The sequence below is a fragment of the Cyphomyrmex costatus genome, unplaced genomic scaffold (assembly GCF_001594065.2).
Source record: "Cyphomyrmex costatus isolate MS0001 unplaced genomic scaffold, Ccosl1.0 scaffold85, whole genome shotgun sequence".
In the NCBI taxonomy this organism is placed as follows: domain Eukaryota; kingdom Metazoa; phylum Arthropoda; class Insecta; order Hymenoptera; family Formicidae; genus Cyphomyrmex; species Cyphomyrmex costatus.
The window spans coordinates 225264-244437 of NW_017280430.1; the positions used below are offsets into that span (position 1 = coordinate 225264).

Below are 19174 nucleotides of genomic sequence, written 5' to 3' on the forward strand. Positions count from 1 at the left end.
TGTTTATAATTTTTTTATGGATAAATGTGGACAGTCGAGAGAGAGAATGCAATGTTGATTTTGTCAAAATTCGCATTTTGAAATACTAACTTTACAAATCTTTATTCTGAAACGTTTTAGTAACAACACAAGATCGTAACATTTCAAAACGTATAAATAAAAGTGATATGTAAAATAGAAAATCGAAAATTGTAAGAATATAAAAATATAAAACTTACTAATCCTAAATAAATTATAATTAAAAAAAATGTGATGAAAATGTAAATAGGAATCGGCTACATTTATAAAATTCAGAATCGTATATTCAATATAGTGTATCTATACTAGTTCCGTTCAGCCGGTAATAAAAACTGAAATCCTCGTTCCACTTGACTGTATCAAAGAGGGCTTGACTTGGCGTGATAAACGTAACAAAGACATTACGAGTAACCGGACAGAACGATCTAGACTGTTCAAGAGGAAGAGAAAAGAATAGAAACAACGAAAGGGAAATGGGCTATTGGACCGGTCTTGGCGCGGCAGGAAAAAAGGAAGATTAAAGAGGAGGACAGACCGGTTCTGATAAATCGGTTGGTAACAACTAACAACTCTCGGCACCTCGTATGTGAAGAAACGTGGCCGAGAAGTGACGGCGGGCGATGTGACGGCCAGCTGTTGCTTAGTGAACAGTCAGGGCCCTCTTCTACTTTTCTTATTCTTTTTCTTCCTCTTCTTCCTCGCGATAAGAAAGCTGTATCTATCTCCGGGGTCAGCGCCCCGACGAACGAACTACAGCGTTTCGCATATTAATTTAATGAGAAAGAATAAAAAAAAAACTAGTCTCTTATCTTCGGATAAATCTCGAAAGTTTTCCACGTATTAATATTAATAATAATTAATATTGAAATTTACTTTTCAAATTTCGTTATATCTAAAATCAATCGGTAAAAACTCACTCACCTCTGAATAATATTCTTCTCGAATGTTTTATTTAATAAGATTAATGTAATATAAAATTTAAATCTATTGATTAATATTAAAATATATTTGCGAAAGACATTCAAAATTGCTTCGCCGAGGAAGCTACTATTAATATTGACAGTGGTATTAATATTTACAAGCACAATAAAATTACTACAAATTCAGTTGCAATGTAATTCATTAGGCAACTTACGAGTAAATGCATTGCACGCTGCTCATCAAATTTCAGATATTTGCGCATAGCTTGTATGACTCTAATACTGCTTCAGCTGACTGAACATGGCTTCCTTCTCTATATAATTAATCCGCTTATAGAATATCAGTGGAGGTTTCAGTCCGATTAGTATATGTAACGACGAATACTGAGAGAGATATCTCTTCGTTACATCCACTGTCGACAACATGTTGATGGAGTATACGCATTTCATTGTTCAAAATATATCTCATATATAAATTCCACATATAAATTCTACTTATTCACTCGTTATTAGCATAAATGAATAAAAGATTGTTATAATTCTAAAACGGGGAGGTTTTTATTTTCGATTGTAAAATTATTTAATCTCAACAATATTTTAATAACTAATATAAAATTAGTCCAAAAAATGTTTTTTCATATGTAGGGTATTTATAACAATTTAAGAGTAGATTTCTCAGATCATTTTAAGACGAAAATCCTAATCACTCAAAAAAGTGATTTTGTAGCAAAAATGATCTAGATACAAAAAAAATAGCTAAAATAGATAAATTTCTATTGCAAATATTGCAATATTGGATATGTTTTGCATCTAATCATACAGATGATAGAGATAGGATTTAGATTTGTGCTATACATTCTATGCATATGATACATAATTTTCTATCAGATACAAAAATCAGCAATAACTCTAGCTGGAGCAGCAACATATTTTTTGCGTGATATCAAAATAACGATGAGGCTACAATAGTTTTGGAATTATAAGCGTTTGAAGTTAGTAAATAATATCGCCTAAACGTTTGAATGTTCAGATATAGTTGACATTTTGCGTCGTATAAGTATAGGTATAGGTACACCTGAACGCGCAAACTTCAAGCAGTATAATTCGCTAACTTTAAATACCTATAATTAAAAAAATATTACAGCCTCAACATTACAGTATTAGGATTTTCAAAATGATCTCAGTAATCTATTCTTAAATGTTGTTACGGTTTTTATGAGACACCATGTACAAGATACATAATCATAGATATAATTTAGCTAAAAAGATAAAGCTATAATTTCTGTACATACATAATGTTGAAAGATGAAAATAGATAATTAATAATTTTTATTAATTCTTTGTTTAGTCTGTGTGTGTCCGCGAATTGATATAAAAACAATTTCTTTATACAGATTTTATAAAACAAATAACAAATATGATTACTAATGCCATAAAAATCAAATCCATACGACATAGTTTCTCGATAAACGATAACAAACAATTGTGATATCTCATAACAAAGTAAACATTCATTCTCTTTTCTAAGCGACCTACATGCGATTATGGAGTCTTACTTTCTCCGAAATGGAAAGCTTGAGATTATTCTCATCCGTTAAATCACGCCGTGACGCATGCTCCATATCTCTGTAGATATACGATGCTTCGACAAATGTAAGATAAACTAAAAGTAAAAAGTTTGAAATAATAAATATAATTTATTTGGTTCCCCCCCCCCAAGCTAAAAATCTGAAAATGATAGATCGCTTGTGTGCTATACTGACTGATATTGCAAAAAATTATGTATTATCGAGATCATAAATTAAAATAAACTGAGATATTTCTACATCGATGATAATTATTCTGTACAGCCGAAGCAACATTAATCTCAGCCGTAACTGTCAGAATAGCGCCATTAGGAATTCTGCAGGTCAATCATGAGATGCAAATGCGAATGCAAATGACGTGTACGAGATAAAGGGAAAAAAAAGAAAAATTAAAAGATCGGTGAATATTCAAGAGTCGCCGATGTAACTATTGTCCGACACACTGTGTGTTTTTGCAATATCGTAATTTATACAAGCGCGCCTTTAATTGTAACAGTAAAATTATGCAATGCAGTTTAAAATCCCTGCAGAGAAAATACGACAAGAATATTTAGAAGAAAAATAAATAATATTTATATAACTTGTTTGTCATATTTGTTTCTGACATTTCCTGATGTCATTTGTGTTGCATTTTTAATCGTCCACATTTGATATCAAATTTTATTTATTTTATAAAATAAGTGCACCTCCAAATGTGAAATAAAAATTACATTCTCGCGTTGAATGTACATCGAAAATACGATTTATGATTTTAGACAAAACCTTGTAAAATTTCAAAAGACTTACAATGTGTTTTATCAAAAAGCATAACGATATTAGAGATACCGCTTTGATACAGAATACATTTTTAAAACAATAATGTTCGTGACAATATTCTAAAATCCTCTCAATAATATGAGGGATGTCAGTTTCAAAATAAGTCCAACCTTTTTACCTTTCTACGTTTGTAACGTAATGCATATTACTTTGATTAAACAATGCAGACGTAAATATAAGTAAACAAAAGAGAGATACAAACCAGTGAGTACGGCGCCGACGAGCATGAAGAGAGTGCCAAATGCCGGAAGGGCGATCTGGCAATTCGCCGCTATTACCACACCGGCCACCATCAGGCCACCCTCAATTTTTTCCACCCTCAATCGTGATATGGGAGTCGGGCATTTCAATTTCGCGCCCAGGCCACCACCCAGCATTCCCTCTTCGGCCATGCTGCCGGTCCTGCAACAACAAGCGAGACTAATTACGACAGCTGTAATAAAGGTTTCCCCTGGTAAAAATTGCGCGGATGAGTGATCACCTACTAAACGAGAGAAGGATGTTCTTCGTAAAATTTTAAGTAGAAACACATTCCTGCCAACTATATAATTAATAAAAGAGAAAAAAATTAATGATAACAATTAATATTATTCGTGACATAATTTTATTACGAATGATTTATATCATAATCGGATTTATCATGACATTTCGACGATAATAGAGGACGAAAAAAAAAAGAAATAAAAAATGGACTCCGCTGAGGTTTTGACATGAGACTTATCGCATTCAAAGTAAAAAAAGAAAATATCTTTAATCACACTGTCCCTCAATCAAATGTTAATCATTGTGCTATTACATCAAATTAAAAGAGTTATTTCTTTCTAAAAATTGATGTTCAATTTTTCTTAAAATTACGTCCAATCTCTTAATTTGTTAAGATGTGTTAAAAAATTTAAAAAAAAATTGGGCTCAGCCGGGATTTGAACCCGGGACCTCTCGCACCCAAAGCGAGAATCATACCCCTAGACCACTGAGCCATTCGCTTCTCATTTTGTAATAAACTCTTAAGTGTATACCGCAATTATTTATTTCTATTCATATAACAATTAAAATATGCCTAATATAAATACAATTATAATAAACAATTCTATTTATTAAAATCTACATAAGAGTATAATTGCAAAAATATAATTTTTTATTTAATGATTTTATAATGTTATACATTATAAATCCTTATATTTGAGAGACTATTACTTAAACATTTTTATCACTTAAATTTTCTAAACAAAAATGTGAAATAAACTCCATCTAAGATGTGACTTCAGATATGACATAAAGTGGATTTTATATGATAGATCTCGCGCTCTTTGAACACCTCACGCATCATTCTTCTCTCGACAATTAAACTTAGACATCATGTTAGTAGTCGTACTTCAAAACTGCATAAGAAAGAATAACTTCCTCGTAGACACGTCCGTTTTTAACTATGATAAACGATTAAGCCTGATCTACAATTGCATAAACGTATAAGTGACTGTAGTTGCAAAAATTCACCTATCACAGTCGGATGATGCTCTCTTCATTTTCATCTGTAATTCGTCAATTCTTGCAACTACAACCACACGTTTGCGCAATTGTAGATCGGGCTTTAGAGCGTAAAATTGCATGAAGGTTCGTTCCCGGCAAATTGTAGCGTTTACACGACGGAGTAATTGAATCAATCAGCCACTATCATGTACAGCTATTTACTAATTCGACGTGGAAGCCGAGACTCGATATTTCCATAGGGACGCGATAATTAACGTGAATATCCTTTGCGGATTGCTGGATCTGACAAATGGCACTGGTTCCGCCCAAGTGATGAAATGATCATTCTACGAGACCATTCTCGATCTCAATATTAATAATCTTAATTTATTGCCCCGATTTTTCCGTATTACACGATATATCAATTAAGTGAAACAATAGCCAAACACGAGAATACGAGAAATGATTTTCCTCTTCATTCAAATCCAATACGCCAGAAAAATGGCAGAGAAAATACAATCAACTGAGCGAGAAATTAAAGGCAGATGAATAGATGATAGAGGGAATTCGTTTCGAATATCGCGATAATACACGTGCGATTTTACGGTCGACAATGGTACAACATTGTCTTTATTATGCAACGGTAACAAATGTATATTTATGTTACATACGTGAAAGTGTTGTGTAGCCTGTATTGTATCTTGTAGTGTACTGTTAGGATTTGTAATTCTAACAGTATTTTCGATGAACATACATATATACTTTTGAAACAACACAGAATAATGTATTGTATATATAGATGATAGTTCGTCACTCTACAGTGATCTCTTGTAATAACAGTAAATGTTGAAGTGTGCCATTAGCAGAAAACAATAAAGGTAAATTTTAATGTTGCAACAACAATGACAATAATATAATGCATTTGACATATGACATTAAGATTCCATTTATACAAATATATTTTTTCGCACGTGCACTTTTTATCTATACGCGTACATTATTTTAAAACGTATATTCAATTAATGAACGAGAGTTCTCTTGAGATATAGGCTATTTATCTCTTTCTATTCTTTTAATTAAAATTTTTAATTGAAATTAAATTCCAAGTAATTTCCAGATCTTAATTTATCTTTGTGCAAACACACTTCTCTAAAATGGTTTTTTTTTATTGCTCTTTCATAATTTCATAAAATTATACACGTTAGCGTTAATCTGCGGAGAATTAACACCAATTAACCTGAATTATTTCACTTTCGAATTCACATAGAAGATTGTAGTAGCTATTCTGCTGCGAATTAACCATCGGACGATAAACTCAATCACTCACAATTGAATTCTCTTAAAAACCAGTCAAAAACAGCGCGACAGAATAGTCTCGATAATCCCCGGGAACCGACATCAATTCTATGATAAATTGTATAACGTCACACAAATCGTATCGATGTTGACACAACATATATTCTTTGACCGCTAAAAAATCACTGGCCAATCCAACGTTTGCCGGACTTTTTTTCCTCAAAGTGATAACAGCTAATGAGATGGCAAAATAACTTTTTTTTCGTTACGTATGACAGAGTATGTAAACAGCGTAAATTATATGTATATCAAGCGATGAAATAACTGTTTACTGTGCACGTTGTATTTATAAATTTACAACATAAAACAGTGTAAAAAAACGATGTAAAAATATCATAACACGAATAATTAATTCATTTGTTACTGTTTTACATTATTACTGTAATAACTCAAACAAATCGATTTCAATCATAATATAAAGTTTTATTAAATGCAAATAATTAATAGGATGCTGAATAATAATATAATATGTATACATAGTAAATATAGATATTAATTGCAGACGAAAGGTAAGATTACAGTTAAATGTTGATTTAATTCCGAATGTAGAAAAACAAACATCTTTAACAGAGTTAAGTAAAATCATAAGAATCCAGTTGTCGATAGAATACACATTTTATAAGCAAATTGGGATCAAATTTCATGTTCATAAAAATTCTTACTAACGACGTGAAATATTTTCCAGAAGAGCATATCTTTCGGTTTCGATTGCGTCTACTTTCCGAACAACATCACGGCTTATGTTGATAACTCCTACTCCGGACGATCAAAGTTTACGAGAACTACGCAAAAAAATGCGTGGCGCCACGTTATTATGTAAAATTCAAGTTTCATCTTTTGACGGTCGAAATTTTTTGCGTCTTTCGATTACGAATAAATAATATATGTATATATTGCATGAATAATTATATATTTTATCACCGAAGCAAATAGAAACTTCAAAATAAACTTTTATAGATTCTATAATAAATTATGCACACAATATATAATATTTTTCGCTATTATATAAAGTCGTTATAATAATTTTTATTTCATTTGCTTTTATTATTTTTATGTAACTTTAAAAAAATTATCTCAACAAAGTATTAATTTAGCTCTAATTGAATCGCGAAATAACAAATAACTGAACATAATTCTTATAACATTTATTATAAATTATATATTTTGTTTACCGAACCTATATATTTTTAATTCAAATATGTCAGAGAACATGCTAAACATTTAGTCACGCAATTGTTAGACCTTTCTAACCACGTAATTGTTAGATAGTCATAATTCTTAATTTTAATCAAGCTATGAAAATTCGGCAATGTATGTGAGTCATCTGAAGTTCTGAGTCATCCGAATAAAAATGACCGCTGGGAATTATCTTTATTGACTGCTGTGCATCTGATCCGTCCAATCCATCCTTAATTATAAAGGGGTTTGATGCTCTATCTCGCACGCAATACATACGATTACCGCGATGGATGGTTTTGCGTATCGTATAGCATAGGAAACGTGCAGCAATCAACATGACCTTATTCCAAAGATGTCAGCGAGATAACCCGTGTAACGAACGAATCTTGACTCGTCTCGCCCTCTGTCCTATTTATCTATCCGGATTTCAGGTCGTCGAAATCGGAGGGAAAAAGTAAAGAAGGAAGGGATAACAATTGAAGCAACAAAAACGAGTTTTGTGCCACTTATTTTCGCTTGACTGATTATAAATGGGTCCACCCACAATGCTTTGTAGCTTCATGCCACGTTCAAAATAATTGTAAAATCGATATTTGGAGGGTCAAAAATTAAATGTCCACTTTACAAAAGAGGGAACGTTAGAGTTATTATTAATAGCAACCTGTGTGTATGTGTACATAAGCGACGACTATTCCGAGATTCTATCATAATTATTTATAATAAAATAATAATAAAATAATTACTGACGCGTTTAGTTGACGTGCTACAAATTTTGTGTTGAAGTGTTCAAACTTCAAGAATATAAAAAAATATATTTCATCTAATTAGAGTTGTACTTATTTTTTATTTTTATAATTTTTATCATAAAATATAATCTGAATAGTTAGCGTGCCGTGATCAAATTGACAATTATAAGCTATTTTTTCTTTTTTTTAGAAGACACAGTCGACAAACATCATTTTATACTTTTTGGCATTCAATAAATAATAATGATAGAATGACATTTGTGTAAATTATGTCTCTTAAACAAAAAACAGCCATAATAATATCAAATGTGACAGTAATCAATTGTAAGCATCAAACACCAGAGACACGTAAAATAGGTGTGTAGCATAAATATAACCTTTACATAAACTATACAGTGCATTTTAATGATGACGAATCACAGACTCACTCATATTTTTGCGTGAGCAAAACTCAGCGTTATTTACGGAAGACAGTAACGACTTGTGTACACATTCGCATGCTTGCTTTATAACTTATCACACATACGAACATCTATGCCACTGTCATAAATTTCGTTCGTATATTCCGACGATGTCATTATTTCCTGAATTCCTCGTATAAAATTCAGAAAGCAAAAGATAAATATTCATTTCGACAAATTTTTAATAAACACATTTTACATATATATTGAAAGATAATTACGTAACGATATCGATGCGACAATGTTACATTAATCAACATGCGCATGCGACGTGATTTACTACGGAATAAAGTACTTACATCCGGTTAAGCACATCGCGTAATTACTTTACAAGTTTGAGATTACATCGCGTATTAAATTCGGAATGCCAGCTAACTTAGTCCAAATTATACAAGTTGCTCTAATATTGTTAGACTTGCTATTAATGTTAACAGACTTTAATAAATCTCGTACAGAATTCTCCTCAATAAAATATAATAAATGTAAATTTCCGAAATAGAGTAAATAGTGAATTTTCGAAATATACTGGATCTTATTCCAAATTAATAAAAATATGGTACTCAAAAACAATGATAAATACCACTATGATAAGTACTATATTTTTATTTTCATTCTAAATTATTTAAAATGTAAATCTAATAATTAAAAATGAATTATTGAATTACGTGATATTTATAAGTAAATCTCCTATTAAAAATACATAATTAAAAAATGCATAAAGAATAAATCTTAATGTCAACAATTTACAGGATATCGAACACGACCAAGCGTTCAGAAAGGCATACTAAAGTTAAGGATAAGGTTGACGAGAGAAACTGATTAAAGAATTCATAAGTGTAAAGACACGCGGGAAACTTGGTAGTCTTGGAATGCTCTTCGATAAGTGTGAATCAATTTTTTCCCTCTATGAGAAACAATAAGTAGATGCCGAGAAATCAGCGACATTGGTTACTCACGGGGCGAATCACGCCGCATGTCAAGTTCGAGGTCGCGATTGATCTCTCCCCAAGTGGCAAGTTAATCGAGTCTGCCTGTAGACAGTCCGGTTTGCGTCAGTCGACTCGCGTCGCTAATGGCATAAGCGAAGCCTCCTCCACCTGACGTGATTACGTAATGAGCGGCGGTTAATGGATAAAACGACGACAGATCGCGAAACCGCGGGATAATTTACCGTCAGGACAAAACGTGATTGGCCGTCTAGTCGAGATTCTGCCAGGAAGCATGTAAATTTTCTATGCATCAACCATATGATTCCATCACGATGGAAGACATATTAGATACGCTAAGTTCATTACCTCGCCGGAGATGAGCGAGCTGATAAAACGAGCGAAGAGGCAAGTAAATGATAACGGAGTTACGCTCGTAATCTTAACGAAGTCCAAGATCTCTGCTTAATTAATTTTCCATTGCTACCATTGTGCACAGTGTCAGTTTAGTAGCGCAATAGTACATCCGAAGTAACTGGTTCGTTCACGTACAGTTAACGCGCAATAACAGAATTTCTACGACAGTCAATGGTGAGAGATCTAACGGATCCATGTATGCGCTATTCATGAGCAACAACGGACTGTATTAATGCAATCATTAATCAAGAGATAATAAAATAATACAAATATTATGAAGTATGCTAAGCCACAAATGCTATAACTGTACCATAATATAAACCGTATCGCCACGTGTAACAAGGCTTACGTAAAGGTAAACTTGGCAACGAAATTACGCGCTGTAAGCTTTACCGCCGGATCGATCGAGATAAAACAACGGAAGTATGGAGAAATCGTTGAGTTAACAAACGGAAATTTAACGTCGCGAGAAACTATCTCTTTTTTTTTGTGGTCCTTTATATTCGCGATATTATTTATTATTAACGTTCACTTCCCGTACCGCTCGTTATTTGCGAAGACGGCTCGAAATACTGAGAGAAGAAATTCACGCTTTTATGGCCGACTGGATTTTCTTGACGAGCGAGATCGACGATAGAATACCATAAAGAATTGCACACCGTGGGTTGGAAACGCCTATATAATGACCTCACGAAAGGAAGTTTCTTCCGGCTGCACCATTGTGCTTTCTCGTATAAAATGGCGGAAAAATAATTAAGCGTGTAATTTTGCTGTAAAAAGTAGACAATAATAATTGTCGTTTGAAAACCAAAGATTATCTATCTTTCTTTTTCCTTGTGTGATCACATTTATTACCTTTTCAAAATTCTCCAAAAGTGATTAAAAGATGTAATTAATGTAATATATTCATTCATTTTATTCTATATAAATGATATACAATTATAATAATGATTCAAACATTCCTTTCTTCCTAAAAAATATGGATTCTTTTTTGTCCAAAAATATGATATTCATTTCTTTCCTACATAATTCTCAAATATATTTCTTATCTATACTCTCTTTTCAAATTTTAAATTAGATCTCTATATCATCCTTTCATTCCGCTCTTTTATTTTTATATATACATCGCTTCTTTTAATTCGCCAATCTTGTTATAATTGATCATATATTATTACATACTCTACTTTCCACTCTATAAACAAACTATAATCGGTCGCTATTTTTTCTGACGTCAAAATCTATATCAAAGAGCAACTACATCTTGATGAAAGACGTAGTTCTGATAGACGCAAAAGAAACGACCCGAAGAAAGAGTTCAATTGAAGAGAGCGGGACTACGAGGCTGGGAAAGTTGAATGTGGAGCAAGAAGAAACAATTAATGACGGCTCACGAATCGAATAACGCATTAACGGTTTTCGAAGATTCTTGCGGCGAGCAAATTGATCGCTAATTCCGACGCGCCACTTGTGAGAATAATTGCCGTATTTTCTTTCGTTCCATCCACCGAAACCTCATTAGATAACTTTATAACCTACCAACAGAGATGTATTAAATGCAGTAATGAGCAAACTTATCGGTCTTTCGCAATAATGCTTGTTCAACTCTTTCTTTTTAGATCGTAATTTCTCTCGACACAGAAGACTTTAACTAAACTCAAATTAGCACACTACTTTAATTCCACAGAAATAACTTTTAATGTTGAGAATTTACTTAATTTCATTTACTTTCATATACTTATAAAGTCTCCCGCATCTACAAAGTAACGGTTAATAATACCCGCTCTTTAACCAATTCAAAGATCAATTTTCTTTAATGAAAATATCCAGAGAGACTATTAATTCTACAATCTTTAATACCATACTATATCTTTCTATATATTTAATTATATTATATTATACCTCTCTATTAAATTAAAGTATAAATTAAATTAAATCTTCACAACAAAGTCTTAAATTATCTCATTTTTCGATACGGTTTTATACGAGTTGTATAATTAGTTCTTTATAGAGAGCTTAATTTTTAAGATGTACACATTAGACTCAATAGTTAAACATTATATCAGTATATCATCAGTTAATCCACGATCCTAATTATTCAAATGATTAATGGTCTCAGTTTATACAACACGCATCGACATTCGGAAGAGCATGAAAAAAAAAATCGATTTCAAATTAATCAAAGAGGATTTATCCGTCAAAGACTTACACGTGATTTTCTCTCGACTTTTATGTAATACGATTTATACCGTAGCACCTACGGTCACCTTATTCGATTCATTGCTCTCACCGTAAGCGCATCGACTTGGTCGACGACCAAGACGAACCTAAGTAAAACGACCTTGCGCAAACAGCGACGAACACGCTCGGGTTCGACGACCGCTCGGTATAGCTCGCGAGATACAACCGGCAGTGCCTTTCTACAGCCTTGACTGCAACCTCCAGCGGCATCGCCGTCGCTGCGAGCCTCGTCACGTGCATCCTGTGACGTGTCACTATCCCTCTCCGCCGCGACGAGCGCGAACAATACACGATGCCATGCATGAGTCGATAAAATAAGACAAATTAGCGCTTTTCGCAGAACGAAAACATGTGCCTATTGTGCGCCCGCGTGCGGTCATTACTGCTTTCCTGAACACGCACGGCGCTGGCAGCTTGACCCTTTAATTCTGCGGGTGCGGTATGCACACGTCCTGCCACAATGGGAAAACTTCGTAGCAACATACGAACGATATAACGCAACAATACTGATCGTTTTTGCGCGAATTTATAACGCACGTATCGTACATATTGATTTTTCGTTTTTTTTTTTTTTTTTCGTATCTCTGTATCATGTGTCTTTATTTATTTAATCCATATTCACGTGAAATAAATACGTATAAAGCTTTTTATTGATCACGCTTTATAGAACGTTTTATTATTTTGATTAAATAACATAATTTACGGTAATCATTTAGCCATTAGGAAAGGATTTACCGTTTACGTTACGTATCACCTAATTAAATTTTCGTTTAATTAGCAGTGAAATAATAATTAGATGTAATTAAACACATACCACACGGAAGAGTATCAAACGTACATATCAAAATTCACGTGACCATAATCAGGAATCGCGCTATGCTGAGTTCTATGTCGAATGACTTTGTAATTTATGAAAGTCCGAACTTTCGCGAGTTAGATATCTTCTGTTTGATAATGGTAAAGTTACATTTCCGAACGACGCAATCGTGGCATTTGTCCAAACGAATTTCTTTTTTTTTTATATTCTTTCGTATCCTATTTTATACCTACAATACAAACGTATCTATATAACTTGACAATTCATGATTCATATCATTCATCTCCGTCAATCTTCGTGGATCAAATATCCCAGGAATTTTCGTCGCAGTACTGTCACGTCCAATATAGCACGATATCGATATTATTGGAGACAAAGACAACGAATAATACGTCTTCATACTTCGACAAGTAAAATGCCTTCGGTTGTCTATTGAATTCTAGTATCTCATTTCTTCGAGCTTCTAGGCGCCTGGGCAAGTTTCAAAAGGCATTGTAAAACGCTCAATTCGACATGACATGTACGACCTCTTTATCTCCGTAAAGCGGCATGAAAACGTGGCCCTAACGGGAGTATTTAGTCGCGAAACGAAGTGCCTGTCCACACGCGAGCGCATGACGTGGACGGATGTCGGACTGAATTGGCGCAATGACCATAGCCGGGGTCCAACGCAACGAGTATGCGATCTTTTTTTTCTCCGCTCGTACCAAGACAACGGATTTGATAGAACTTTATTATGAATTTATGAAGAAGAAACGGCTTTCTTCGCGAACTTATGGCATCGCACCTAAGATGAAGTAAATCTCAAGTAAGTAAATACTCCTATATATGTGCTTAGAAAACAACCGATTTTCTGTATGTATTATAGTATTTAAATAAGTGAAAAAAAAATTTCTAAAACCTGTTCTTCGAAGACTTCACACAATAAAAAGTTATAAAAGCATTATATATGGTTCATTACACTGTATCCATGTCAGTTATATTAACTATCGTTTCGTTTCTTTTACATCAGAAAATATATATATATATATATATAAGTTAATTAGATTAACGACTAACACATTTTCCGTTCTGGAACGATTCTTTGTTACGCATTAACAATAACAAATTCTAAACAAAATTTTTAAAAACACAGAGAAATATATTCTAGCTATATTTATAGAACCTCTATTCAATCTTGCATTTTTAATAAAGAAAAATTTATTCGCGCGTAAATATTTTAATATTTGTCTTAAATATATAATTTGAAAAAAATTAATTCGAGAATCGTCGAAGACTCAAATGAATAAATCAAGGAATAACATCAAGTTGCCAATATGAGCCGACACCAAGTGACTGCGTGTTGACAATTTTTCTTTATTAATTAATATAAATCCATACGTTTCGACCTCAATCTGGGTCCTCTTCAGTGTAATATACAAAGAACTTAGAATCTTTAGAGATGTTATCACTACTAATCAAATCCAATAGAAATCAATGAAGTTAAAGTTTCACTATAAAAAATACAGTCGTTATTAAAATAGAAAGCAGAATAAAATTAAAATTAAAAAAATAATTTTGAACAGTTCGTAATAACTCACATGATTAACATTTGATTTGACCATCCAAAAAAAAATTGTCTTACACACTCCACCAAACTGAACGGCTTACTAAACAATAAAATTACATTAATATGATATTAAAAAGAAACAAAAGAGTAAAAACGTTAAAAACTTTAACTCACATGAATGTATATATGTAAAGACATGTTTAGTCAGCGAATGTAAAATATGAAGTGAGTCAAAGAGCAACCAAGTAGATGACGAAGAATGTAAGACACAAAGTCAAATAAATAAACAATCACACAATAAGAATAATATGACAATAAATATGAAAATTATAGATATATAATTTGATTCAAAATGATTATATGTATTTCTCTCTAAAATGGTGTTTTGATACTAGATAGGTGTATACAATGCATTCATAAATTATATCCGCTTTTATGATTTAAACGTATTCTTGTACATGTTTTTACATGACTAAATAAAAATGACTTGGATGCTGTATCTGGATAGTTTTAATATTACGTCTCTAATAATACGAGACACAGTTTATGGTATCTCTGGTTTGAATCCCGTTGTATGGGCTGTGCCGCAGATAATAAGGTCACAGCAGTCCATCCCACTGCGCGACCTTGCCTCCTTTCCACTACTACGGTATTGCCGGATTTTTCTAGTTCACTGATCAGCCTCGATTCGACGGTATTACCATGGATTTGTCGGCATGGATGACTTGATTTCATGAATTTTTGAACGAAATTATATCGCAGAAAAATTGACAAGACATTTACATTAATTCTTCCGAGGAATATTTGTTAGATATTTCTACATATCATGTGTCATATCAATGAAGTATATGATTAACTAATTAACTAATATTTTCTACACTAAAAAAGAGTTTGGAAATAGCCTCAAAATTTTGAGTAAAATAATTTTAATCAAATGTTCGGTTAATATAATTAAAAGTAATTTTACTTTTCTAAATATTCTAAATATTCAGTGTTATTACCAAACGGTTGGTTATGTTATTTCAAATAATATATTTACTAAATATTTATTAAATAAAATTATTTTAATAAAATTGTATTAATCGAACATTTGATTGAATTTATTTTAACTGGTAAATCTTTTTTTACACGTCAGTGTAAATTTTCTAAGTTTTTTCTAAATTTATCCATTTTGACCTGCATCTCTGTTATTTTCGACAAGAAATTATTTGAATATTAACGTTTCGCAAACGATTGCGACTTTTAAATACGATAGAAATATGAAAAAAAAAATCCGTATAAGAATATTCATTGTGCAATAAACGACAATGGGTTATGTTAAATATCTCTCAACGGAGTGCAGTTTTCGCACAACTTTCGCGCGAGTAATAAATCGCTTCAACGTTAACGGAAATATGGCCGACAAGGAGAACCGGGAAATTTATACGACGGTCCAGTTAATCCTCTCTTTGTGAACAAACTTATCGTTTCCTCAGAGACTACGGCAAGTTTTACATAACCGCGAAAAAGCGGCGCAGCCGCATTATGTCGAAGCGCGCCAACAAAGAGCGTTAATAATATCGACGAGGAATTGCGCGTGTTTCTCATTCGCATTCTTTCTCGTGCGTTCGCTTCTTTTCTTACTCATCGCTCGCAACACATACGTGCGTCGCAACACTGATCTTTTCCTTCTCGCGTGAATTCGCACGTGAACACACACGATCACGTGCGTAGAAAGTGTTGAGATACTAGTCACGTTCTATGCGAAGGACAAATTCGCGACAAAGCGCATTTTTACGATCGCTTTTCTTTGGATCGCTCTCGGAAAATAATTATGTTACAATGAAAATTTGATTTTTAGAATATATTGAGAGAAAAGTGTGTTACACATATATAACAGTTCCGACCACTAAAAGCTTTCAATAAAAGAACGACCATTTATGTCGTGAATTATTCACCATAATTATTTATGTTGCATAAATTTAAAATAAATCATATTATTCACAATAAATTACCATAAAGTTAAATAAATTATATTTTATTTAAATTGTTCTCAAATTAAATGTAATATTCACGAAGAGACAGAAATTTTGCGCGAATGTTGGGCATTTTAAAATAGAACGTCCTATGAAGTCGGAAGAAAATGACTTAGGATATGCATTTCTTCTAAGTGATCTCATGCTGACTAAAAGTAAACATTTTCTTTTGTGCGATATAAGGAAGAAAACTTAAGTTGCATAAACATCAACAATTGTCTACATTGTGCAACTGTCATTCTTTGTGAGACGCTGTTTATTGTAATAATACTGTACGCAATTTTTATTGTGAGAAATAAAAGTTAAAAAATTTTAACAATTCTATCAAAAATTTTACTTCTGCATACTTTTTCTTATAACTTCCTATTCTTATTTGTTTAATATACAACACGTATCCATAAAAGATTGTAATTAAAAAGATCAGAGCTACAATAAATAACAAGATACGATATCAAAGAGTAAAAGAGCTAGGATGTACTCTCTAAATTCTTCGGAGTGGAATCTTACTCTACAAAGTGAAAATTGAACTAGTCTTGAAATAGAGTGACTCAATTTTCACAGTCTTTAATAGTAAGATTTCACTCTTCAAAGTGACACTCGCTCTATAGTTTTAGAGAGTAGGTTTTGATGTCAATACAAACAATCGAAAGTAGATTTCAATTTTAATTCGAAACTTCATTCAGATTAGGGATGTTAGATTCTTTGAATCACAGATCATCAATTTGTTACTACAAAATAGCGTAAAATTTCCCAAATACTATTTCGATAGAAAAAATTATGAAACCAAAGTGATTCTTCTTTAAACACGACTAGTTCTTGCTTTTAGTTTCTCTAACGAGAAACTAAAATGTACAAATTAATTAGAGTATGACTTATTGTTAGTTAGTATGTTTGTCAACGAAAGACAGAAATAACAAACATTTTGTTCTTTATTTTAATAAAATATAAATGAATATATATATATATTTATTTAAATAAAATATATAACGTAACTGTCTATTATACTATTATACATATATTATATTATATATACATTATATTATATTATATATTCTATAAAAGTATATGTCATACTTCTTGTTCAAGTCACATTTTAAAGAATATGGCAAAAACTATAAAACGTATATATATAATTAAAAATAACAATTATAATTGAGTTTCAAAGAAACATAAAAAATCATTGTATCCACGTAAGAGATGAAATCAGTATTAGCTTTGTGGAATCTTTATGTGTGTACAGTCTTCACTCTTCATTACCATCAATCAAAACATTTAAAGCTTCCTCAAAATCCATATGGTAGCCATTTATAATACAACAGTCAGTTTTATGATCGGCCATTGCGATGGCTAATTAGGACTTGTAACACCAGTTGCGTTTCGCTATACGATCGGTATATTCATAGTCCATTCTTATTCAAGACCATCTTAAGAGATTGTACTTAAGATAATCTTAAATATAAGAATCGACTGCCGGCCTAAGACTCTTATCGCAATATGCATTCAGTTGGAACGAGCTCAATTTTCACGTGGCTAAAAGCCGAGATAGGAATTGCTCGTGAAGAAGTCATTTTTTTATCGCAAATTTTCTTGTTGAGTAACTCAAATTGTAAAAAAAAAAAAAAATAGCCCAATATGACAAATCTGTATCGGATCGAGCTTCGCTTTAGGAATCGGAACGGCACGAAGACGTCGTCATGAATGCGAGCATATACATACCGAGCGGAATTCTCGCTGGACAATTGCGATTTCTCGGTGTGGAACGGCGTGCCAAATGTCATGACAGAGCAAGTGGGCGGCGGGCGTTGCTGTGGATGCTTGTCCCGAGAATTATCCTTATCAGCGGTGCGGCCGCCGAACAACTCGACTAGTCAGCTGATCGCGCGATGCTTCATCGCTTCGGTCAGTGTGCGCATAGCAGCGGCAGGAATTTTCCCGTGTATCGCTCGACTATACCCTCCTCCCACGCGATAATCGGCACTTTTTCACTCCGTTGAAATTTATCGGATGTCCCTGCGGGGCAACTGATATCACCCGCTTCTTTCTGCTGTCAACGATATCCACTTAGCTTATCGCTTTCTTACGACAACCCGAGATCTGTCGGTGCCTTTGAATAATTTAATATCGCTTCGCGAACACTCGTCGTCTCTTTGGACGCGTTTAGGATCTTCTTAAATTTTGACGCGCGACTTCTTATCAAAAAAGTAAATACAAACTCGGAGAGCGTCCTCGTTCGACTCAGGGAACGGAATTGGGTATCCGGTTCGTCGTACTGGTCGGTGTGGAGCCTCTCTTCGCGCGCGTACACGAGAGGCGGAGGCCTCGTCCGATCGGTGTGTTGTGGTGGTAACGGTATATCGCAAGGAGGCGTTTGTAAGAGATTTACCAGAGCGAGCAGGCGTAGTGCAACGACCGGCTGATCGCGTCCGTCGCCGAAACTTGTCGCGTTTCGTATTGAATATGAGGACACTATGAGGACACGTGATAGCGATGCGTTGTGTCGCGTTGGATATCAAACCTTGATTCCCCTCGAATTTGAACCGTTTAATCTTGACGCTTGTTTTCCTATGCCGCTCCAGTTACCCGGAGTGCCAGAGAACTCGACGCGCTTATTTATTTTTCGTCTCTGAATATGCGTTTCCTGCACGCCGCGCTGTCTCGACTCG

At 33.3% G+C, this 19174-nt stretch overlaps 1 protein-coding gene and 1 non-coding gene across 2 annotated transcripts in view; both read right to left on the reverse strand.

Moving 5' to 3' along the window:
- The window catches only part of LOC108781619 (uncharacterized), a 75781-nt gene that overhangs the window by 25446 nt on the left and 31161 nt on the right, over positions 1-19174 (reverse strand). Inside the window, exon 2 of the mRNA XM_018549641.1 lies at positions 3543-3742. Coding sequence (XP_018405143.1) covers positions 3543-3742 — 200 coding nt within the window. The remainder of the gene's footprint in view (positions 1-3542; positions 3743-19174) is intronic.
- On the reverse strand, positions 4246-4317 carry TRNAP-UGG (transfer RNA proline (anticodon UGG)). The gene has a single exon. It is a non-coding gene; the product is annotated as a tRNA-Pro (tRNA).